A 24,791-nucleotide genomic window follows, 5' to 3' on the forward strand; every position below is an offset into this window, starting at 1 on the left:
TTCTATGTGTGACTATCCAATTTTCCCAGTACTATTTATTGTATAGGGATTCTTTTCCCCAGTGTATGTTTTTGTCTGCTTTGTCAAAGATCAGATGGCAATATGAGGATGGTTTTATATTTGGGTTCTCTGTTCTGATCCATTGGTCTATGTCTCTTTTCTTGTGCCAGTATCGTGCTGTTTTGGGTTACTATAGCCTTGTAGTGTAGCTTGAAGTCTGTTAATTGATACCTCTTGATTTGTTCTTTTTGCTTACGGTTGTTTTGGCCATATGGGGTATTTTTTGGTTCCCTATGAAGCATAGAATTATTTTTTCTAGATCTGCAGAAAATGATGTTGGTACTTTAATGAGAATTTCATTGAATCTGTAAATCACGTTAGGTAATATAGACATTTCAACAATATTAATTCTGCCAATCCATGAGCATGATATGTTTTTCCATTTGTTTATATCCTCTGTGATTTCCTTCCTCAGTCTTTCATAGTTCTCCCTGTAGAGGTCTTTTACCTCTTTGGTTAAATATATTCCTAGGAATCTTATTTCTTTATTGCCATTGTGAAAGGTATTGAGCCTTTGATATGATTCTCAGCTTGACTGTTGTTGGTATATAGGAATGCTACTGATTTGTGTACATCGATTTCATAACGTGAGACTTGCTGAACTTATTTATCAATTCCAGGAGTCTCCTGGCAGAATCTTTGGGATTTTCTAGAAATAAGATCATATCATCAGCAAAGAGTGATAGTTTGATCTCTTCTTTACCCATTTAGATACCTTGATTTCCTTTTCTTGCCTGATTGCTCTGGCTAGGGCTTCCAGCAGTATATTGAATAGAAGTGGTGACAGGGGGCAACCTTGTCTGGTTCCAGTTCTAAGCAGGAATGCTCTCAGTTTTTCCCTGTTCAGTAAGATGTTGGCTGTGAGTCTGTCATATATGGCTTTTATATTTTTGAGGTATGTTCCACCTATGCCTATTTTGTTACGAGTTCTTATCACAAAAGTGTGCTGAATTTTGTCAAATGCTTTTTCTGCATCTGTTGAGAGGATCATATGGTCTTTGTTTTTGCTTCTATTTATGTGGCCAATCACATTGATAGATCTGTCTATGTTGAACCATCCTTGCATCTCTGGGATGAAGCCCACCTGGTCATGGTGGATTATTTCTTTGATGTGCAGCTGAATTTGGTTTGATAGGATTTTACTGAGAATTTTCACATCTATATTCTTAAGGAATATTGGTCTGTAGTCTTTTTTTGTTGTGCCCTTTCCTGGCTTTGGTATGAAGGTGACATTGGCTTCGTAGAATAAGTTAGGGAAGATTCCTCCCTTCTCAATGTTTTGAAATAATTTCTGCAGTGTAGGTACCAGTTCCTTGTAGGTCTGGTAAAATTCAGCTGTAAAACCATATGGTCCAGGACTTTTGTTGTTGGAAGACTTTTTATTGTGGCTTCAATTTCGTTATTTGATATTGGTCTGCTTAGGAGTTCTGTTTCTTCCTGATTGAGCCTAGGTAGATTGTGTATTTCAAATAATTTTTCATTTCCTCAATGTTTTCAAGTTTATGTGAATAGAGATTTTTTTAGTATCCAGAGATGATATTTTGTATTTCTGTGGTATCATTTGTAATATCTCCTTTTTCATTTTTTTTTTTTTTCTGAGACAGAGTCTTGCTCTGTTGCCTGGGCTAGAGTACCGTGGTGACAGCCTAGCTCACAGCAACCTCAAACTCCTGGGCTCAAGCAATCCTTATGCCTCAGCTTCCCGAGTAGCTGGAACTACAGGCCTGTGCCACCATGCCTGGCTAATTTTTTCTGTGTATTTTTAGTTGTCTGGCTAATTTCTTTCTGTTTTTAGTAGAGACAGGGTCTCGCTCTTGCTCAGGCTGGTCTCAAACTTCTGACCTCGAGCGATCCTCCCGCCTTGGCCTCTCCTTTTTCATGTCTGATTGAGCTTATTAGGATTCTTTCTTTTCTCTTTCTGCTGTCTCTGGTTAATCTAGTGAGAGGCCTATTGATTTTGTTTGTCTATTCAAAGAACCAACGTTTTGTTTCATTGATCTTCTATATAATTCTTTTGGAATCAATTTTTTTTTTTTTGAGACAGAGTCTCACTCTGTTGCCTAGGCTAGACTGCCATGGCATTAGCCTAGCTCACAGCAACCTCAAACTCCTGGGCTCAAGTGATCCTCCTGCCTCAGCCTCCCAAATAGCTGGGACTACAGGTGTGTGTCACCACACCCAGCTAACTTTTTCTATTTTTAGTAGAGACAGGGTCTCACTGTTGCTCAGGCTGCTCTAAAACTCCTGAGCTCAAGTGATCCTTCTGCCTCGGACTCCCAGAGAGCTAGGATTACAGGTATGAGTCACCGTGCTCAGGCTGGAATCAATTTCCTTTAGCTCTGCTCTGACCTTAGTTATTTCTTTTCTTCTGCTGGGTTTGGGATTGGTTTGCTCTTCCTTTTCCAATTCCTTGAGACAATTCATAAGATTGTTGATTTGTGATCTTTCTATCTTTTGGACATAGACATTTAAGGCTATGAATTTTCCTCTTAGGACTGCTTTTGCAGAAGTCCACAGATTTTCATAAATTTGTGTCCCCTTTGTCATTTAGTTTGAAGAATCTTTTGATTTCCATCATAATTTCCTCCTTGACCCAATAATCATTCAATAGTAGATTATTTAATTTCCATGGCTTTGTGTACAGTTGAATGTTTCTGTTGGAATGGATTTCTAATTTTATTACACTGTGGTCTGAGAAGATACATGGTATAATTTCTATTTTTTAAAATTTGTTGAGACATGTTTTGTGGCCTAGGATGTGATCAATCTTAGAGAATGGTCCATGAGCTGATAAGAAGAACATATATTCAGTAGTTTTGGGTTTTCTGTAAATGTCTGTTAGGCCCATTTGTTCTAGAGTCCTGTTTAAGTCCACTGTTTCTCTGTTTATTTTTCTGCTCGGAGGATCTGTCAGTGGGGTGTTGAAGTCCTCAGTTATTTATTACAATGCTGTTGTTTATTATTTTGTTTAGATCAAGTAGTATTTGCTTTATGAATCTGGGCACACCCATGGTAGGGGCATAGATATTTAGGATTGTTATATCTTCTTGTTGAGTTGTTCCCTTCACCATTATATAATGACTGTCTTTGTCTTTCTTTACTTTTGGTGATTTGAAGTCTATGTTATCTGATATGACAATGGCTACACCAGCTTTCTTTTGGTTTCCATTTGCATGGAATATTGTTTTCCATCCCTTCACCTTGAGTCTGAATAAGTCCTTTGTGTTAGATGTGTTTCCTGGAGACAGCAGATACTTGGCTTGTATTGTTTTATCCATTCAGCCAGCCTGTGTCTGTTCAGTGGGACATTCAAGCCATTCACATTTATTGAAAGCATTGATAAGGAGAGTGGGTTTCTGTTCATCCTGTTGAGTAGAACTTTATTGCTTTATTTTACCTCTTGAGCCATTGTGGTGGTAATTGGGCTCTGAACTTTAACATTTGGGTGGTTTTACACTGGTGGGTGTCTCTTGTGCTGATCAGGGTATAATGCAGATGTGAGTACTTCCTGCAGGGCAGGTCTGGTCTTGACAAAATCCTTCAGTGTTTGCTTGTTTGAGAAAGTCTTTTATTTCTCCCTCATATAGAAACTTTGTTTTACAGGATACAAAATTCTAGGCTGACCATTATTCTAAGAAGACTGAGAATAGGGCCTCAGTCCCTTCTGGCTTATAAGGTCTCAGTTGAGAAGTCTCTGCAGTTAGTCTGACAGGTTTTCCTTTTTAAGTTACCTGATGCTTTTGCCTTATGGCTCATAGTAGGTCCTCTTTTGTGTTAACTTTTGCCAGTCTGATAACTATATGTTGTGGTGATTTCCTCTTGGTAGTGAATCTCCCAGGAGTCCATTGCGCTTCTAGTACTTGGATGTCCAGGTTTCTAGCAAGATCTGGGAAATCTTCCTTAAGTATTCCCTCAAATAGGTTTTCCAGCCCTTTCCAGTATTTTCTACTCACCTTCAGGGATGCCTATGATTCTAATGTGAGGCCTCTTTACATATTCTCATATTTCTTGCAGGCTTTTTTTCATTCCTCTTATTTCTCTATTTCTTCATTTTGACTGACTTGCTTAATTCAAAGGTGTTGTCTTCTAGCTCTGAGATTCTTTCTTCTGCCTGATGTAGCCTATTCTTAAGGGTTTCCACTGTGTTTTGTATTTCCTTGAATCAATTTTTTAATAATTCAATTTATTTAGTGAATTTTTCATTCATTTCCTGCATTGTTTTTGTGGTTTCTTTTTGTTGGGTTTCTATTTTCTCTTGTATTTCATTGAGCTTCCTTACAATCCTTATTGAAATGCTTTAACAGGCTGGGCGCGGTGACTCACACCTGAAATCCTAGCACTCTGGGAGGCCAAGGCGGGAGGATTGCTTGAGCTCAGGAGTTTGAGACCAGCCTGAGCAAGATTGAGATCCCATCTCTACTAAAAATAGAAAGAAATTATATGGACAGCTAAAAATATATATAGAAAAATTAGCCGGACATGGTGGCGCATGCCTGTAGTCCCAACTACGCAGGAGCCTGAGGCAGAAGGATTGCTTGAGCCCAGGAGTTTGAGGTTGCTGTGAGCTAGGTTGACGCCATGGCACTCTAGCCTCGGGGAACCAGAGTGACTCTGTCTCAAAAAAAAAAAAAAAAAAAAAAGAAGTGCTTTATCAGTCATTTCAATATTCTCATTTTGGTTGGTTTCCACTGGTACGGAATTATTGTTTTCTTTTTTGGGGGTGTCCTTTTACTCTGATTTCTTGTATCCAGAGATCTTATGCTGATTTCTTCTTATCTGGAGCACCTTTTGCTTCTTATTTTTGGATTTTCTTTAGCTAATGGAATTCCCAGTTTAATCTCTGGGACAGTGGATGGTGCTTGTAGGTGAAATTCAACTGCATCGTGTATGATTGCATCAGTAAATGCTGTAAAGGGTGTGTGAATTGACCCCCTCCCCCATCAGTAGGTGGCGCTTGCCAAAAGGAACAAGCTGCAATGTTACTTTTGGGTCCTGTGACCAGCCCTAGTCCCTCAGGAGAAGCACTTGATTGCCCCAGGGGTTGGTTGGGGCCCTGGAACTTCAGGTGAGTCCTTACTCTTTGCCATAGCAGCAGTGGGTGTTGGGGGGGACTCAGCAGGACTGAGTTAGGTGAGCTTGCCCTCAGTCTCCACTAAAGCTGGCAAGGTATCTGTTTCAGCAGGGGTCAAAGGTCTGCTCCCAGCTTCCCGGCAAAGCCACCAGGGAGGGGCCATAGTGGCCTTACCCAATTACAAATCTTCCCTCCTTGCCCCCAAGCAATGTGACTGAGACCTGGGGGTACAGGATCTGACCTTTGGGCCTATCTCTGGGTCCCCAAGATCAATCCCTCACCACTCCAGAGAGAAACACACTGGTCCTGAGTTGCCCATGGGGTGCCCACACAGGTTCGATGTCCCTCTACCTCGGGGCATGATGGAGTCACCCATCCTGATGGAGTCACCAGGCAAGCGGCACCAGGGAAGGCCAGCAGGCAGGGAGCTCACAGTCTGTGCACCCCTCAGTCCACTGCACATCTCCCAGGGGAAAGGCTTGAACTGCACTCTCTGTGGAAGCCTTGGCAGGGTGGCTCAATTGTCTGTCTCGGCAGCTGCAGGTAGGGGAAGGCAAGGGGAGAAAGAGCGTCTGGAAAGCCTTGAGCCCCACACTCTGTGGGAGCCCTAGTGTAGTGGATGCACCAACTGAGAGGAAAAGCAGTTCTTGTGAGCGCTGGCTCAAGGGTCTCTCAGCAGCCAAGGGCAGGGCAGGAGGAGGGGAGGAAAAGGGTCTGAATGGAAGAAAGCTAGCACTCTGGTCATCTCTGTTCCCCTCTCTAGAAGACAGCCCACCCAGAATGTCCAGACTCCGGGATCACGCAGATGCCCTGGGACCCGCTGGCTTCCTATGGCTCCTGCAGTCTGGGCCAAAGTTGGGAAATGTTTGTGTGGGAATGAGGGAGACAAAAACTGAGGGAGATGAAGCGCCCTGGGGAGGACAAAGGTGCATAATAGGTGGAGAAGCAATATGGTAACTGTGGTCTCAGCTCGGGTCTGTAGTGTGGGGAAGTGACCCCAAGGGTGCCGGCAGCCTGGTACTTCATCCTCAAGAAGCTCCCAGTTCACTGGTGGTAGCAGCTTTGGGGCTTATGCGGGTAGAAGAGCACTCCAGCAGCTTGGGAGCCCACTGCCTGCCAGAGATGTTGGGAGATGGGAGAAATAAACTGCTCCACCTACCCTTCTCACTGGACTCTAAGTCTCTTGGGGGTTGGTCTCTGCCAATGTCCTGCTCTTTTGTGTTCTACTCTGAACTATTCTCTCCCCCAGGAATCTTAAGCTTGGGACAATAGTTATTGTACCTCCTGAGTCAGAATGTAAGAGATCAACATCCTAGCTCAAAGACAGATAGAGAGAAGGAATCTTATTTACTTTTTAATTGTTCTCTAGAAATGGGGTCTGGCTATGTTGCTCAGGTTGGCCTCGAACTGCTGGTCTCAAGTGATCCCCCCACCTTGGCTTCCCAAAGTGCTAAGATTATAGAAGTGAGCCATTGCATTACAACGTAAAATTTCTTTTTTTTATTTTTTTATTTTTTTTGAGACAGAGCTCACTCTGTTGCCTGGACTAGAGTGCTGTGGTGTCAGCCTAGCTCACAGCAACCTCAAACTCCTGGGCTCAAGCAATCCTCCTGCCTCAGCCTCCCGAGTAGCTGGGACTACAGACATGTGCCACCATCCCCAGCTAATTTTTTCTATTTATATATATATATTTTTAGTTGTCCAGCTAACTTCTTTCTATTTTTAGTAGAGACGGGGGTCTCACTGTTGCTTATGCTGGTCTCGAACTCCTGACCTCAAGCAATCCTCCTGCCTTGGCCTTCCAGAGTGCTAGGATTACAGGCGTGAGCCACCGCGCCGGACTAAAATTTCTTGAAGTTGGAATTGTAAGGCTTTTGTTTCCAATAGTTTGAAGGCCACCATGGAGGGACCAAATTAGTGTGAGAATGCAGTTTCTTCATCTCCTTATCCCATGACTTCACCCTGCACACTTCAACCAATCAAGGATCTCCACTTGAAAACCCTTAAATCCTAGCCCCAAATTCTCTGGGAAGTAGATTTAAAGTTTGCTCCTATTTCCTCATTCACCTGCCCTATGGATTACACCTCTTTCTCTGCTCCAACCTGCTGTGTTGGTGTATTGACTTGTTATGTGCATTGGGCAAAGGAATGTATTATGCTTACAACTTCCCTTCTAACCCCTGCTAACCTCTGATCTACTTTCTGTTTCTATGAAGTTGACCGTTCCAGAGGTTTCACATAATTGGAATCATACAATATTTGTCCTTTTGTCTCTGGCTTATTTCATTTAGCACAATGTTTTCAAGGTTCATGCATGTTGTAGCATATAGTTGGTTTGCATTTCCTTAATGGGTAATAATGGTGAGCATCTTTTCATGTGCTTATTGGCCATTTGTGTATCTTCTTTTGAGAAATGTCTGTTCAAGTCATTTGTCCATTTTTTAATTGGGTTATTTTTCATGTTGTTGAATTTTAGGAATTCTTTATAAATTCTGGATTTTTTTGTTTTCCTTCTTTTTCTTTCCTTTTTTTTTGCTATCCAGTTGAACCTTTGAGCTATAACTCAGAGTCAGAGTGTATCTTTACACACTGGCCTTAAAAGACTCATGGCTTTTGTTCTAATATCGTACTCTTTAAACCCAGCTATCACAACACATCACAAGCCTTTGACACAGGCTAGGAAATAGACAGCTTGGTTAGTATCAAGTACTATATTATGGATATTAACTCTCATCAGATATATGATTTGTGGCCAGGTGCGGTGGCTCACACTTGGAATCCTAGTACTCTGGGAGGCAAGGATGGGAGGATTCTTGAGGTTAGGAGTTCGAGACCAGTCTGAGCAAGAGCAAGACCCCATCTCTACCAAACAGAAAAATTAGCTGGGTGTGGTGGCACATGTTTGTAGTCCCAGCTACCTGGAAGGCGGAGGCAGGAGGATCGCTTGAGTCCAGGAGTTGCAGATTGCAGTGAGCTATGATGACACCACTGCACTCTAGCCTGGGCAACAGAGTAAGACTCTGTCTCAAAAAAAAAAAAAAAAAAAGATATATGAGTTGAAAATATTTTCTCCCATTCTGTGGCTTGTCTTTTCACTTTCTTAATGATGTCCTTCAATACACAATGTTTTTAATTTTGATAGTCTAAATGATGTGATTTTTACTCTGTTGCTAACGCTTTTTAAATTCTAAGAATCTATCGCTAATTACCAGATTCCCAGGTCATGAAGATTTACCCTTGTGTTTTCTTCTAAGAGTTTTATGATTTTAGTTCTTATATTTAGGTTGTTGATTCATTTTGAGTTGATTTTTGTATATGGTATGAGGTAGGGGGTTCAATTGCATTCATTCGCATATGAAAATCCAGTCGTTCCAGCACTATTTGTTGAAGAGACTGTTCTTTCCCCCCTTGAAGTGACTAGGCACCCTTGTCAAATATCAACTGGCCACAGATGTATGAGTTTATTACTGGACTCTCAGTTCTATTCCATTGATCCATATGTCTATTTTTATGCCAGTACCATACTGTTTTCAATACTGTAGCTTTGTAATAATAAATTTTGAAATCAGGATGTGTGAGTCCTCTCACCTTGTTCTTTTTCAAGATTGTTATGATGTTTAGGAACCCTCACAATTCCATATGAATTTCAGGATTAGCTTTTCCATTTCTTCCAAAAAGGCTGCTGGAATTTTGATAGAGATTGTATTGAATCTGTATATTGCTTTCGGTAGTACTGACATATTAACAATATTAAGTCTTCAACCTATGAACATAGGATATCTTCATTTATTTAGGATTTCTTTCAGCAACATTTTGTAGTTTTCAGTGTACATGCAAGTCTTTCACATCCATGTTAAAATTTATTCTTAGATATTTTGCTTTGTAGATGATATTGTAAATGGAATTGCTTTTTTTTTTTTTAGAAACTGGACCTTGCTCTGTCACCCAAGCTGGAGTGCAGTGGCACAATGATAGCTCACTGCAGTGGCACAATCATAGCTCACTGCAGCCTTGAACTCCTGGGCTCAAACAATCCTCCTGCCTCAGCCTCCTGAGTGGCTGGGACTACAGCTGTGCACCACCATAGCCGAGTAATTTTTTAATAATGCCAGCATTTTGGGAGGCCAAGGCAGGAGGATTGCTTGAGGCCAGGAGTTGAAGACCAAACTGAGCAACACAGTGAGACCCAAAAAATTGGGTCTACAAAAATTTTATTTAAAAATTAGCCAGGTGTGGTGGTACACCCCTGTATTCCTAGCTACTCAAGAGGCTTAGACAGGCAGATCACTTGAGGCCCAGAAGTTTGAGGGTACAATGAGCTATCACGGTACCACTGTTCTCTAGGCTGGGTGAGATCCCATCTCCAAAAAAAGAAAAAGAAAAGAAAAGAAATCTTTGCCTAGCCCCTTCACTAATTTTTAAAAATTAATTACAAGAACCCTTATTTATCTTATTTGCCTTAAATACATTCTAGAATAAGGCCTAGGTATATAAATAAGCACATTTATCATTATTAAATATCTTCTTATTATGTTTAGTTCATTCTTTTATTCTGTCAAGAACTTTTTTGATGTAATCTGGGAATCCAGTCTATTAACTGGCAGTCTTAGCCTATGTTTCCTATAGATATAAGCCTGCCTTTCTAGTCTTCACCCCAATCCTTTTCACTAATTCATCGTTCTATCTGAAGTAGGGAAATTCCTTCATTGTCACAACCCAAAACCCATTCAGGATCATTCGGTGTTGGGTTGTTCTTTCTTTGGTGGAGAAACTTTCTGCAGCATTGTGAATCCTATTGTTTTTCTTGATTCTAGGGCCTTATTATTATGATTCTTATTAATGATAACTGTAACGCCCTCCAACCTTGCTATTTGTAAGCCCAATTGCTTTCTAGTCAGGGTGGGCTGCAGTTTATAACCCCAATTGCCTTCTATGCAAGGTAGAAGGTCCTTTGTTCTGGAGACCAGATAGACGGGAACAGGATCAGGGAAGACCTAAAGTTCTCCAAAGGGGAGGAGGAGGCTATAGAATGAAGCAGATCTCCATGTTTTAATTTTTAAAAACTCTGGCCAGGATATAATGTTTATTTTAAAAAGCAAGAAGCAGAATATGTAGGACACAATCTTATTTTTGTTAAAAAACTAAACAAAACAAGCAACCAAAGTAAAAAACTGTGGATATGTCTTCATAAATATTCAAAAAAGTAGAGAGGGATATACAACAAATTGGTGATACTGATAACTCAGGAGAAATGAGATTAGAAGGGGAGGATGGAGGGGAAGAGGGTTCATTTCTACATTAATGTTGGAATTGTAGTAATGAATTTTTATTACCTAAACCATTTGTTTTAAAATACAGAATAATCTAAAAGTTAAAAAAAATAAGTCATGGGAGATTATGTTGATCAGGTAGGTGTGGATCAGACAAGATTATGAAGGATTTTGGAAAATTCAGAAAGTTTCTGAGAGGGTAGTTCAAGAAAATTAGAGAAGTAGCAGAATTTTGAATGGATTGGAATCCATGTAATCCCTAAGGAGATACATACACATGTGTGTATATATAATACCTAGCATTGCCCAGAAGGTAGGAACAAATTCCAGAGACGTTTCTAATAAAAAAGTCAAAAGGTCTCTACTGACTGATTGAATCTGGGAGAAAAAAGGATGAATGTCAAAAACAAGCTTCTGCTCTTACGTTGCTGGGGGCAAATGCTGACACTAACACAGATGAAGCAATGGGAGGACAATGCAGAGCTTCCAGAAGCTTTTCTGATAATGAATCAGTGAATCGACCACTCCCAAATGCCTATTCACTTTAATTTATCATTTCTTAGATTATTTAAGATTTAGCACATCTTACTTTATGGGGCTAGGTGCTCTGAGTTAGAGAAAGGTGTTGTCAGCTTTTTGTAGTTAATTACAGCAAAAATGCTTTTATTTTTTAAAAGTTAAAATTTCCCAAATCACCACTCCATTTTCTACTTTGTATTAACAAAAAAGCAGTATGATGAAGGGGGCAAAGTGTGCATGGTCTGGGGCCAGGCCCTTTGGGTTCAGATCCTGGCTCTGACATTTCCTAAACCATATGACCTGAACAAATTATTGAACTTCTCTGTGCCTCAGTTTCTTCATCTGGAAAGTAGGAAAGATAATAATACTTAACTGAAGGTATAAATTAATTACAACATGTAAAGTATTTGGACTGTTGCCTGGCATGTAGCAAGCCTTTGATAGATGTAAGCTGTCGCTTTATTAATATGTATATAAGAACTGTAGCATATACCCTGACCAACAGGTAAGCTACTAGAGAAGGGTAAATAAGTTTTCCTATCAAAATATTTTTATGTCAGATTTTTAAAAAATAAGCACTACATTTACATGGTGCTTAATTTAAAAATTGTCAAAACACACACAGTAAAATGTAAGTGTCTCTTCCACCCCATGTCCCAGCCATCCAGTCTCCTACCCAGAGACAACCAGTATTACAGGGGTTTTGTGTATGCTTCCAGAGATAGACTATGTATCTCTGGATACAAATACATTCATACACACTTCGCAGCTCCCACTTTTAAAAACCCATACACAAATGGAAGCATAATGTAGACACAGTGTTCTACACCTTACTTTTCTTTTTTCCAACCTACATGCCTGCTTCCACTGACGCAGTAATGGTGACTTAAGTTTGTATTCTTCAGTGGCTAATGTAGTGCTTTTCACCTAGAAGGAATCCAAAGGATACTCAATAGAACTACAGACATCCAGTGCTGGAATGTTATTTAGAGATCAGCCAGTCCACCTCTTATTTTATAGATAATTAACATACAGAAAGTCAAAAATTACTTGTCTAGGTATTACAGCTAATATAGATTGTAAAGAGATCAATGAGTGAGCCAACTTAAAGGAGCATCCACAGCATTTCAATAAAAGCATATATAGTTAAAATGTTAAAAGTCATTAAAAGTATAAAAATAAATAGGACTGGCTGTAGCTGTAGAGTAACTCTCTATAGTATCTCTATAGTGATTTCCTATCCATTAGTTCACATAATCCTCCCAAAGCTGACAGGTAGGTCCCCTTGTGTCCATTTTACAGAAAGTAAAACAAGCAGGGTTATTTTTTTTTCTTTTGAGACAGGGTCTCACTCTATTGCCCAGGCTAGAGAGCAGTGGCCTTATCATAGCTCATAGCAACCTCAAATTCCTGGGTTCAAGTGATCTTTCTCCCTCAGCCTCCCGAATAGCTGGGACTACAGGCGCGTGCCACCATGCCTAGGTAATAATTCTTAGTGAAATATGATCTGTCTTTGGATCTGTATAAGAGAATCCTTCAGTACTCCTGAAAAAACGGAAAATGCTATTGAGATGCACAGGTGAATAACCAGTAAGTAGAAATGCACTCACAGGCATTCAAGGGTACAATACGTTCACAAGACTTTAGAACGTTCTACACTGGATTATGGGTGAGCGTACAATGACTTCAGTGACATGGGTCAGTCTCACATACTCAAAGACGAAGATGGTTCCATCGTTTAGCAAATTTTTGCTAGAACTAGTGCTGGCATGATTCTAATGATCTGTTTTGCACAAGTGGGTCAAAGCACTTTTTTACAAAGTCTGGCTGGTAACTGCCCTTGCGTGAGCACACACAGGTGATGCACTCTCAGCTCTGGGAGCTGGCTCCATACCATCTGATGGCGTTTGCTCTGATTGTTTAAGGGTTGGGGCTCCGCTCCCCCTCCCTGAATTGCCAATTCGTGGCTAAGCTTCGTGTCTCCCAAAGCTACCCAGGGAGAACGTCTCGGTTCCAGCCCCCAACCAAGTTCTAGAAGGAGGGACGAAGGGGGCAGAGGGCGACATCGCGCATGCGCATCGGTGTACGCAGGCGCAGCCTCTCTTCTTCCTCATCGCCTTGCACTCCCACCCAACCCCGGTGTCGGCCGTCCCGCCCCCCGAGAGCAAAAAGGGGATGCGATTGGGTACACTGGATGTCCATCAGACCGGACTCTTTTCTCTGCAATGCAATTGGCAGTCGGGGAAAAGGCCTGTCAGCCGTGGTCTTCCTACTCCTTGGAGACTCAGCGCCACCGCGGAAGCCGCTATTGGCGGAGGGCAGGAGCAGCGACCGCTCACTTCCGGCGCGGGCCTCGACGATTTCTCCCCCTCCCCCCGCCATCGCCCTCAGCCTTCCTATCCCCCGCCCTTCCACCATGGCCGCCTCTGTGTGGTGTAGGGAGAAGCTGGTCCTCCGTGTCCTCCTATAGCGCTTACTGCCTCACCTTCACCCCTTAGGGGCCGGATCCAAAGAAGCCTCGCTCCTCAACCCTTGGGGCACCAACTAGGAAGATTTCCTACCCCCTACTTCAGGAGCAGGATTCCTCTTTTCCCCCCACCAGGAAACGGGGTAGAAACTTAGGGTTTTCCCTTCTCTTAGGGTCAGAAGCTCTTAGGGTCCACCACTGCAGGGGCGGAAGCCTCTCCTGCCCTTCCCATAGGGGCACAGACCTTTACCCCACTATACTCCGGCGCTAGCGGCTTTCCTTCAGCACTGCCACTGCAAAGTCAGGACCTAGAGGACCGTCCGCCTTCACCCGCTCCGCAGGCGCGGCCTTTTGGAGGGAGGAGTGGAGAGGACAGGGACCCTTGCCCTCCTCTCCCCCCACTTGTTCCTCTTGCCCCTGGTCCCTGGCAACCCAGAGTTCCCCATTTCTAGGACTCTCCACCCATCCACTCCCTGACCTTTTCCTGTCTCCTGGCTGCAGCCATGGAGTTACAGAAGGGAAAAGGGACAGCAGCAGCTGCTGCTTCGGGAGCAGCGGGAGGTGGAGGAGGAGGAGCGGGAGCAGGAGCCCCAGGAGGGGGGAGGCTGCTACTTTCAACCAGTTTGGATGCCAAGGATGAGTTAGAGGAGGTAGGTGTGGGGGGTGGGAAAGGGAGTTAAGAAATTGGGTTGAGGAGGGATACTGGAGCGGATATGGGGTGAGGGTGGGGGTTGGGGGAGGAGGCCTTCAAGTTTTTTCTGAAGCAACACAAACTGCTCCAGCTTCCTGCTCCTGAAGGAAGAAGTGTGGGCCAACTTCCTGGACAGGTTGTCATAGAAACAGCAGCCACTAGTATGAAAATGGGTGGGGGGCATTGGTGAAGGAAGGGATACAGCATCCCGATGTACCGAATTTATTTTTGACATTCTCTTCCCACATACACACCACAGCTATTTTTACTGTCAACCGTGTTTCAGACGTAGGTCATATATTGAGTTGAGAAGTAATGTGTGTTTGTGTAGGTGTTTGGGGGCTGATAGAAGTGGGCAACAGACCTTGGACCCTCCTGTTAGATGATTTCATGGACTTCATGTAGACACAGCCAATTGCCAGTGATGTCAGCTGGGCATTTAGAATGAATGAAGACTTAAAGAAAAGTGAGTAGTGTTTACTTTGGAGGCATCAGTTACAGCAGTGGGGTGAGAGTGTGAATGGGACCTAGGGGACTCTCCTTCGGGGCCAGATAGTACACACACAGAGGAGAGAACACATATGTGCTGAGAAAGGGTGGAGTGAGACAATGTGATGGACCTGAATGGGGACTTTATGGGACCCCCTCCATCCCCCACTTGTTCCTCTTGCCCCTGGCAGCCCAGAGTTGATCATGTATGCCCTTCCACTGCTACACAGGAGGTGACATAGTTAGGTATATAAGACCCAGAAGTGGGACATGATCAACTCTTTGTAAGGCCAAGCACATTCAACTCAGTGGTTATCCAGGGACAGGATAAGGAAATTAACAGACCCTGGCTCTTCACTGGCCATTTCCCAACTTCTGACTGTCTTACTGCTCTTTATCAGATATTAGAGGGTGGGCAGGCAGATATGTGAAACTCAAGAGTTTAGATTTGAAAAAATGTTCAGATACAAGATGGTGGAAAATACATGCAAAAATGAACTTTGTGAATCAAGAGGTGGCTGTATAGCAACTTTGTGGATTATCCACCAGCGAATGTCTGCTCACAGTCTGGCTTCCCATCATGCTTTTCCCCAATTCTGTGTGCATTTAGATAAATCAGAATTTGTTTTCTGTTGTCTCTGTTTATCAACTAAGGTAGATATAATTAGGAGTGTATATAATACTTCTAAAAATAATGTATTCCCAAAACAAATGAAAATGATTTTATGATTACCTGGCAATTTGAATTATCCACTTTTTTAGAGATGGCTACTGTCATTGTCAGTATTCATTGAGCCTTGTATTCTAGCACTGGACCTCTAGAATTGTAGAAAGTCAATAGTTGGCTTTTTTGGACCCCTCCACCAGTTTGGGTGGAGGGGAAAACACCCCAAGGGTTGGAATCCCCATCATGATTCTTAGAGGGATCATTGTATCTCTGCTTTAATTTGTACCGCAGGACAGTAAGCATCCTGTTCCGGGCAGTGACATATTTGCTAATAAATCAAATGATATAGCAGGAGGAGACCGCCAAAGAGAGGAAGCATTTATTTTCTTGCTTTTTTAGACTGTCTGAAAATGAACTTTCAACTGTTTCCAGGGAGAAGGGGGAAGGAGGATCTCTTTCTTTTCTGATCTGCTTCATGATGTGGATGTTTCCTAGCGTGTCTCAAACTGCCCCCTTTACTTCTTTGCCCTTTGTCCTTTGCTTTTGAATTTTCCAGCAAGCCTTGTCATGCTATTTTTTTCCCCCATGTGTGTGGTTCTGTTATCCCCACTAGACCAGAGTGTCTCTGAGGGCAAGACTTACTGGCTTCTTCCTCTGGGTTTCCCCACAGATCTCTGCACACAGAAGTTATCAAAACCTGGTGTTGACCGACCGACCTCTGCTTGTTCTGGCTTGGTTATTTTCCATCACTGATCTACCTATTGCCCAGGAACACAGAGGTAGCTTCCTGACCATATATGCTTACTGTGTGCTGAGTCTGGTAGGAAAATAGAATGGGGGAGATCCAAGGTCTGCCTTTCAGAGTGTATCGTCCAAAGGCTTGAGTTAACATACCCACAAGGAAGGTAAAAGGCATAGTGAAGAAATGGGTCATTATAGCTGGGTGTGTTTAGGAAAGGACCTTTAGAGGTCTGGACCTTCATGAAGCACCATAACTCTTCTACCCTAGGGAGCATTTGTTATATCCTTTCTTCTCTTTGGCCCTGTTCCTCCCTTTAAAGGCGGAAGTCTTCCTGTCTATCCCCTTCCCAGTTTGGGGAGGGAATGAGATAAAAATAGTGCCAGAGATTGGAGAGTTTAGAACTTGTAGTTCCTAGTCTCATCAGCTTTTGCAGCTCCTGGTTATTCTGCCAAGGGGGGACCAGTCACTGGAAGTCAGGTTAAAAGCAGGCTGTGGTCCTAGAAGTCAGAAGTTCCTTTTAAGCTATGGATAGGTCTCAGGGTTGCATTTAGTTAGAAGTATGACCGTACCAGGTTTTTCCCAAGGAATAATGTATGTCCTTTCTGTGAGGAATCTCTAGGGAATGGGTTTCATTTCTAATTTTTGTCCCTTTAAATTGTCATTTAGTATACAAGTCACTCTTCGTTGTGGCATACCTGGAACCCAGTTTGTTCAATAACTCCTTACCAATATGGGTCTGTGCGGATTTTGTAGGTTGAATTGTACCTTCCTTTTCTGAAGATGGTGGAATCCCTCAAGGCCACTGACTTCCCACAAGGGCAGCAGTATTTATTATATGCTTATTACCAAACTGTATATTCACCTGGCTGAGACAGGGGAAATGGAGAGGTGAGAGGGATCCCTCCAACTTGAGTCTCCAGCTTTGGATATACACTGGTAAACAGAAAGGCCTCCTCCCCTTCCCCATTCTATCTACTGTTGCTGTCATGGAAACCATGGTCAGGTAGTCTTGGTACTAGAAAAATTAGTTCAGGAGCTCCTAGAGATGGTAAATATTTGCTCAGCTTTCTGAGGTGCCGTCATGGAGGGCTTACTTTGAACAGAGCCATTCTGCCAGCAATGCATGATTCCATCTTTACTAAGGGACTCTAGAGTCTGGAGGAAGAGGGGTACTGTTACTTGATTGTAGGGATCTGGTTTCCTGTGGCTGTCTTTGAGAGGACATGGTCCTTCTGTCACCCTGAATGATTTATAATAAGTTCTCCCTTCCTTGTTTAGAAAAGTAATTTCTGTAGTTCAGAAAGAATAGCATCTTCTGTTGCCAAAAAAGGACTGGCGCTCACGTTTCTTTCCCCATTGCATTTATCCACCTACCCAAATTCCAGACTTTCCCACTTTCTGCATCCTTAGCTGGGCCTCCCTGTTCCAAGAGGTCACTTTTCTCCTTCACTGGGCGGTGACCCATAGAATTGACTAAAGCCTCTAAGCAGGGGAGGGGCCTAGAGAAACTGTTCAGTCCAAGGTCTCTTGAGTGTTAGATCACAGCCAGAGACTCAGCTAGCCCATAGAGCTATGTAGCCAGCTTTGCAGAATCTTGATACAGGGTATATTACTCAGAAGGTAGGTAGGAGAGAATGCTTTCAGCCTGGTCAGGCACTTATCCATGTCCTGTGGTAGGAGTTAGTTTTCAGGAATTTATTTATTTATTTTTTTTTTTAAGAGACAGCATCTCACTCTGTCACCTAAGCTGGAGTACAGGGCATGATCAAAGCTCACTGCAGCCTCAAACTCCTGGGTTCAAGTGATCCTCCCGCCACAGCCTCCTGAGTAGCTGGGACTACAGGTGCACACCACCATACTTGTCTAATTTTTGTATTTTTTGTAGACATGTCTCACTATGTTGCTCAAGTTGGTCTCAAACTCCTGGCCTCCCAAAGTGCTGCGATTACAGGTGTGAGCCACCATACCCAGCCAGTTTTTAGGAATCTTTAAGGACATGCCATTAGAGGTAGTGGTAGATGGGGTCTGGTCCTCATCGATTTAGTTGTACAAATTGCTGAGCTTCCTACAAATTGAACAGAGTCTAATTCTGAGGCTGTATGCTAGGTGCTTTCACATATGATGTCTTGTCTAATCCTCACAGCAACCTTACGATACAGACATTATCTCCCTTTTTTTGTTTTGAGACAGGGATCTCACTGTGTTGCCCAGGCTGGTCTCAAACTCTTAGAATCAAGTGATCTTTTTACCTTAGCCTCTTGTGCAGCTGGCATTACAGGCACAACAGTTTAGACATTATCTCTGTTTTTCAGATAAGAAAACCAGGGTTTAGAGAGGCTAAATAACCGAGGATTAGCCTAAGGCTAGCAAGCGGTGGAGGATTCCTTCTATACTCTGTTTCCTGTCAGTCGCTTTGCTCTTTAGCTAGCTGCTGTTTGCCTTCTCTTGCCTCTCCGCTCTGTTGATTCAGCAGAGATTTCTCCCTTTGATGGGAAGGAATATCTAGAATTTTAGGATGCTGTGCTACTGTTTGTTCACCATCTCTCTCTACTCTGAAACTGCTTAACCTCGGCTGGGTACAGGGTTCCCCCCAGATCTCCCAGCAAGGACAGTCTGGACCTAGCAGCCGAAGTAATTGATCCTCCAGTCCTTGATAACTATCTTGGGTAGAGAGGAATAAGATTTAAAAAGAGAAAATCCAGCCTGAGGTTTTTCCTTCCCTCCCCTTATATAGGAGTTGGACTAGGTAATGATGGATCTCAGAGCTTGTGGGTGAGGTGGGTTGCGAGAGTCACAGCTCAGCTTTCATGTGATCTCACACTTCTTTTTCACAAGTACGCAGGTGCTGTTTATTAAGGCCGAACTGCTGATCTGACCTAATTTGGGGGATACTTAGACCTGACTGATGTAGTACTTTCAAACCCAAGCAACTCTGGGCTTTTTTTTTTCTTTTGATATTTCTAACTTTGTTCAGAAGGGCTTATTTTAGGTTGAAGTTTTTGTAGCTATGGGAGTTCCTTGCTTTAACACTGAGTTCTACCCTCTGCCACCTTATACTTTTACATAGGATGGACATAGACAACCTGAGAGTGATGGTCAAAGGAGAAACATGATTGTCTTTCATTCTTAGGTCTTTTCCCCATTGTCCTTATATGTCAGTTTCTCAAAATGCTGCAATAGAATCACTTCTCAATAAGATATTTGACCTCTAAGATCAGGTGGAAGTAAACCAGCCTGCCTTTGTCCCTGTTTTGCCAGCATCATTATCACTGGGAATTGGTTTTCCTTAAACAGTTTTTTGTTAATCTTGAAGATAAAGTTTTAAAGGCCCCATCAAGTAGTTTAGGTGATGATAATGGAGAGATTTGCTGACTTAATGTGAGATAACATTTTGTCAGTATTTTATGAGTATTGCTTCTTCAGAACAGGAACCAGTGACTAAGATCTTAGAATGTTGAGCACATGCCATGTTAGGGTTGGCCTTTGAAACTGGAGTGGCCCTTGGGTAGGCTTTAATGTGGCTGTCCCCACCTTTGTTTAGCTAGAGACCCTGGCAGGTTTCAGTGTGGTCTTTTGTTCTCCATCACTCCTTTCCTTTCTTCATGCTCTCATTTTTTAAGTTTGTTTTTAACACTTTGGGGGGACATTTTGAACATAAAAAGGAAGAAAATAATATAATCTCCATGTAGCACATGGCAATCTTGTCTTTTTTTCTTTTAAAGTGAAAGCAAGTTTTATTTAGGAAATATAGAAGATCTACTCCACAGACAGAGTAGAGGCTAGTTCTCCCTGCTGAGGGGATAGCATGTTTGGCTTTTTTTGATTTTTTAATTTAAGTACTGGCTTCAACAATCTTGTTTTATTTCCCCACAGCTGCCTCTGTATTATTTTGAAGTAAATGCAAGATCTGTCATTACGTCTGTAAATACTTTATATGTATGTCTATGAGAGAAAGACTTTTTAAAAAACTTAGCCACAGCCACAATACTTATACCTAAAAACATTAACAATAATTCCTTAATATAACCAATATTCAAATAGTGTTCAGATTTCTCTTTTCTTTTTTTTTTTTTTTTTTTGAGACAGAGTCTCACTCTGTTCCCCTGGCTAGAGTGCCGTGGCGTCAGCCTAGCTCACAGCAACCTCAGACTCCTGGGCTCAGGTGATCCTTCTGCCTCAGCCTCCCGAGTAGCTGGGACTACAGGCATGTGCCACCATGCCCGGCTAATTTTTTTGTATATATTTTAGTTGTTTGGCTAATTTCTTTCTGTTTTTAGTAGAGACGGGGTCTCGCTCTTGCTCAGGCTGGTCTCGAACTCCTGAGCTCACAGGATCCACTCGCCTCAGCTTCCCAGAGTGCTAGGATTGCAGGTGTGAGCCACCGCGCCCAGCCCAGATTTCTGTTGATTGTCTCATAAATTTCATTTGTAGTTGGTTTGTTCAAATCAGTAATCAAATGAGGTCCACGTTTTATATTCAGTTGATATGTTTCTTTAATTTTATAATAATTTTTCATTTTAAAATAATTTCAAGGCTGGCCTTTAATTTACCTAGCACTTTGCGAAGCCTAGGCAGGAGGATTGCTTTAGCCCAGGAATTCAAGACCAGCCTGAACAACATAGTGAGACTCTTTCTCTACAAAAAATTTTTAAAAAATTAGCTGAGCATAGTGACACACACCTATAGTGCTAGCTACTTGGGAGGATCGCTTGAACCCAGGAGTTTGACATTACAGTGAGCTATGATTGTGCCACTGCACTCCAGCCTGGCTGACAGAACAAGATACTGTCTAAAATTTTAAAAAATGAAATAAAATAGAAATAAATTAAATAATTTTAAACTTAAAAAGTATAATTCATAGGACTCTCATAGGACTCTTTACCCAGATTGATCAATTATTAATATTTGCCACATTTGTTTTGTCATTATCTTTATGCATATTCTTATTTTTAACCTTTTAAAAGTAAGCCACAGCATGATGCCCTTTTAGGTTTAAATATTTCAATGTGTATTTCCTAAGAACAAGAATCTCCTCTTACATAACTGCTGTTCTGTTATTAAGATTGGATCATGTAACATTGATATGTTGTTATTTTCTAATTTATAGTGCATATTCAGATTTTATCAGTTGTCCCAATAGTGTCCATTATAGCAGTCCAGGCTCACACGTTGCATTTAAGTGTCATATTTCTTTATTATTCTATGATCTGGAACAGATTCTTAATCTATGTTTGTCTTTCATGACCTTAAACATTTTTGACAGGCCAGTTATTTTGTAGGATATCTCTTAATTTGAGTTGTCTGAAATTTCTTCCTTTCTTTCTTCCTTCCTTTTTCTTTCTTTCTTTTCTTTCATCTCGCTCTGTCTTTCATCTCGCTCCAGGCTAGACTGCAGTGGCATCATCACAGCTCACTGCAACCTCAAACTCCTGGGCTCAAGCAATCTTCCTTCCTCAGCCTCTTGAGTAGCTGGGAATACAGGTGTGCGCCATGACACCTGGCTAATTTTTCTATTTTTATTAGAGATGGAGTCTCACTCTTGCTCAGGCTATTCTCGAACTCCTGAGCTCAAATGATCTTCCTGCCTCGGCCTCCCAGAGTGCTAGGATTACAGGGGTGAGCCACTGTGCCCAGCTGAAATTTCTTTTTTTTTTTTTTTGAGACGGAGTCTCGCTTTGTTGCCCAGGCTAGTGTGAGTGCTGTGGCGTCAGCCCAGCTCACAGCAACCTCAAACTCCTGGGCTTAAGCAATCCTACTGCTTCAGCCTCCCGAGTAGCTGGGACCACAGGCATATGCCACCATGCCCAGCTAATTTATATATATATAGAAAATTTTTTTTTTTTTTTTTTTTTTTTTTTGAGACAGAGTGTCGCTTTGTTGCCCTGGCTAGAGTGAGTGCTGTGGCATCAGCCTAGCTCACAGCAACCTCAAACTCCTGGGCTTAAGCAATCCTACTGCCTCAGCCTCCCGAGTAGCTGGGACTACAGGCATGCGCCACCATGCCTGGCTAATTTTTTTTTTTTCTATATATAGTTTAGTTGGCCAGATAATTTCTTTCTGTTTTTAGTAGAGATGGGGTCTCGCTATTGCTCAGGCTGGTCTCGAACTCCTGACCTTGAGTGATCCACCCGCCTCGGCCTCCCAGAGTGCTAGGATTACAGGCGTGACCCACCGCACCCAGCCTGAAATTTCTTGATGAATAGACTGAGTTTATGCATTTTTGGCAAAAAACCATAAAAATGATGTTAATCTTTTTCAATGCATCATATCAGAGGCACATGGTGTCAGTTTGTCTCATTATTGGTGATACTAACTTCAGTCACTTGGTTCAGGTGGTATCCTCCAGATTTTCCTATAGTTATTTTTTTCCCTTTGTAATTAATAAGTATTTCAAACCTATGTAAATATTGTCTTTTTCCTGAAAGTTTCAGCTACTGGTTTTAATGTCCATTGATGATGGACATCAGTTATTTAATTTTTATTTTTATAGAGACGGGGCCTTGCTATGTTGCCTAGGCTGGAATGCAGTGAGTATTCACGGGTATAATCATGGCACACTGAAACCTTAAACTCCTGGCCCTGAGATCTTCCTGCCTCAGCCTCCCCAACTAGCTGAGACTATAGGTGCACCACTGGACCCAGCTTTATACGTTTTTTCTTTTTCCAGAGACATCAATCAATTATTACTTCCGCCATTCTTTCTGTGTTTATTAGTTGACATTGTACTATAAGGGAGAGCTTTCCCTTCTCCTTTATTATGTATGCATCTATCAGAATAGACTCAATGAATTTTTTGTTTTTTTTGAGTCAGAGTCTCACTCTGTTGCCCTGAATAGAGTGCTGTGGCGTCAGCCTGGCTCACGGCAACCTCAAACTCCTGGGCTAAAGCGATCCTCCTCCTGCCTCAACCTCCTAAATAGCTGAGACGATAGGCACGCATCACTGTGCCCAGCTAATTTTTTCTATTTTTAGTAGAGACAGGGTCTCGGTCTTGCTCAGGCTGATCTCTAACTCTTGAGCTCAAGCGATCTTCCCACCTCGGCCTCCCAGAGTGCTAGGATTACAGGCATGAGCTACTTCGCCCGGCCTGTGAATTCTTATTTTATTCAACGGGTTATAATCTTGGGTCTCTTAATATATGGGTTCCCTTTGCTTTTTTTCCTTGAAATTTATGTGTTAAAGAAATCAGGTCACCTGTATCATTTCTACATTGTGGATTTTGCTATTCATATCCCCATGGTGACTTTACTCGTAAACTGGCAATTAGATTTACAGGCACAATCAGGTTTGAATTTTTAAATTTTTTAGGGCCAGAAGTACTTCTAGGTGATGTTATAACACACTTTTCATTTCTTCTCACCCCTTCCCAGAGGTTGGAAAGGTGTATGAGCATTGTGACGTCGATGACTGCTGGTGTCTCTGAGAGAGAGGCCAATGATGCCCTCAATGCCTATGTAAGTAGAATGCTTTTTTTTTTTTTTTTTTTGAGACAGAGTCTTGCTCTGTTGCCTGGGCTAGAGTGAGTGCCATAGCATCAGCCTAGCTCTCAGCAACCTCAAACTCCTGGGCTTAAGCGATCCTACTGCCTTAGCCTCCCGAGTAGCTGGGACTACAGGCCTGCGCCACCATGCCCGGCTAATTTTTTTCTATATATATTTTAGTTGGCCAGATAATTTTCTTTCTATTTTTAGTAGAGACGGGGTCTTGCTCTTGCTCAAGCTGGTCTTGAACTTCTGACCTCGAGCGATCTACCCACCTCGGCCTCCCAGAGTGTTAGGATTACAGGCGTGAGCCACCGCGCCTGGCCTAGAATGCTTTTCCCACAGCCGTTTCTGCTGCTGTGAAAGCCCTGAGTCATGGCCAAAAAGACGGAACGACTAAGTAGCTAGGGGAGACTGAAGTTCATATCTTGGCTCCCAGAACAAGATATCCCAGCTCCTCTGTCTTACTGTGGGAGCCTCTCTCTTGGAAAATTGGACATCTTTAAATAAGAACTTTTTATTTTTATAGAGACGAGTCCTTGCTATGTTGCCTAGGCTGGAATGCAGTGACTATTCACGGGTATAATCATGGCACACTGAAACCTTAAACTCCTGGCCCTGAGATCTTCCTGCCTCAGCCTCCCCAACTAGCTGAGACTATTGGTGCACCACTGGACCCAGCTTTATACGTTTTTTCTTTTTCCAGAGACAGGGTCTTACTCTGTCTCCCAGGCTGGAGTATGCTGGCACAATCATAGTTCACTGCAACCTCAAACTCCTGGGCTTAAGCAATCTTCCTGCCTCAGTCTCTCAAGTAGCTAGGACTACAGGCATATGCCACCATGCCCAACTAATTTTTCCTTTTAATTTTTTTGTAGATATGGGGTCTATACTTTGTTGCCCAGGCTGGTCTAGAACTCTTGGCCTCAAGTGATCCTCCCACCTAGGCTTCCCAAAGTGCTGGGGTTACGGGCATGAGCCACCACACCCAACCTATACATTATTTTTAATATTTTAGCACATTAAACAAAGTTTTGACTGTGACCCATCACATGAGATCTGTTGTGGAATTTTCCACTTGTGGTGTCATGTTGGCACTCAGAAAGTTTGAGAGTTTGGAGCATTTCAGATTTCCAGATTAGGGATGCTCAACCTGTAACATATTATTCTTATGGTGTCTTCACTTTACAAATTTCAGAAGTTCAATGATTTGCCCGTGGGAACAGCTTGATAGATGTGCTTGTTATTCCATGACTGACTCTTTGCAGCTTTCTTTCTGCTGAAGGCTCTTAATTAAGTTCTGATAAAGGTGGTAGTGGAGTAGGATTTTTTGT

General features: G+C 42.4%; 1 protein-coding gene and 1 non-coding gene across 4 annotated transcripts in view; one reads left to right on the plus strand and one right to left on the minus strand.

The window, feature by feature from the left end:
• Positions 1–7,672: 7,672 nt before the first annotated feature.
• LOC123636292 lies at positions 7,673–7,843 on the minus strand. Its single transcript, XR_006734483.1, has one exon. It is a non-coding gene; the product is annotated as a small Cajal body-specific RNA 1 (non-coding RNA).
• A 5,459-nt stretch (positions 7,844–13,302) lies between these two features.
• Positions 13,303–24,791, plus strand: part of INTS3 (integrator complex subunit 3) — a 41,582-nt gene continuing 30,093 nt past the window's right edge. For all 3 annotated transcript variants that reach the window (XM_045545128.1, XM_045545130.1, XM_045545129.1), the window contains exons 1-2: positions 13,303–14,037; positions 23,347–23,430. In XM_045545128.1, the coding sequence (XP_045401084.1) occupies positions 13,891–14,037; positions 23,347–23,430 (231 nt within the window). In that variant the 5' untranslated portion in view covers positions 13,303–13,890. The remainder of the gene's footprint in view (positions 14,038–23,346; positions 23,431–24,791) is intronic.

This window comes from Lemur catta, chromosome 3 (genome assembly GCF_020740605.2).
Source record: "Lemur catta isolate mLemCat1 chromosome 3, mLemCat1.pri, whole genome shotgun sequence".
Lineage (NCBI taxonomy): Eukaryota > Metazoa > Chordata > Mammalia > Primates > Lemuridae > Lemur > Lemur catta.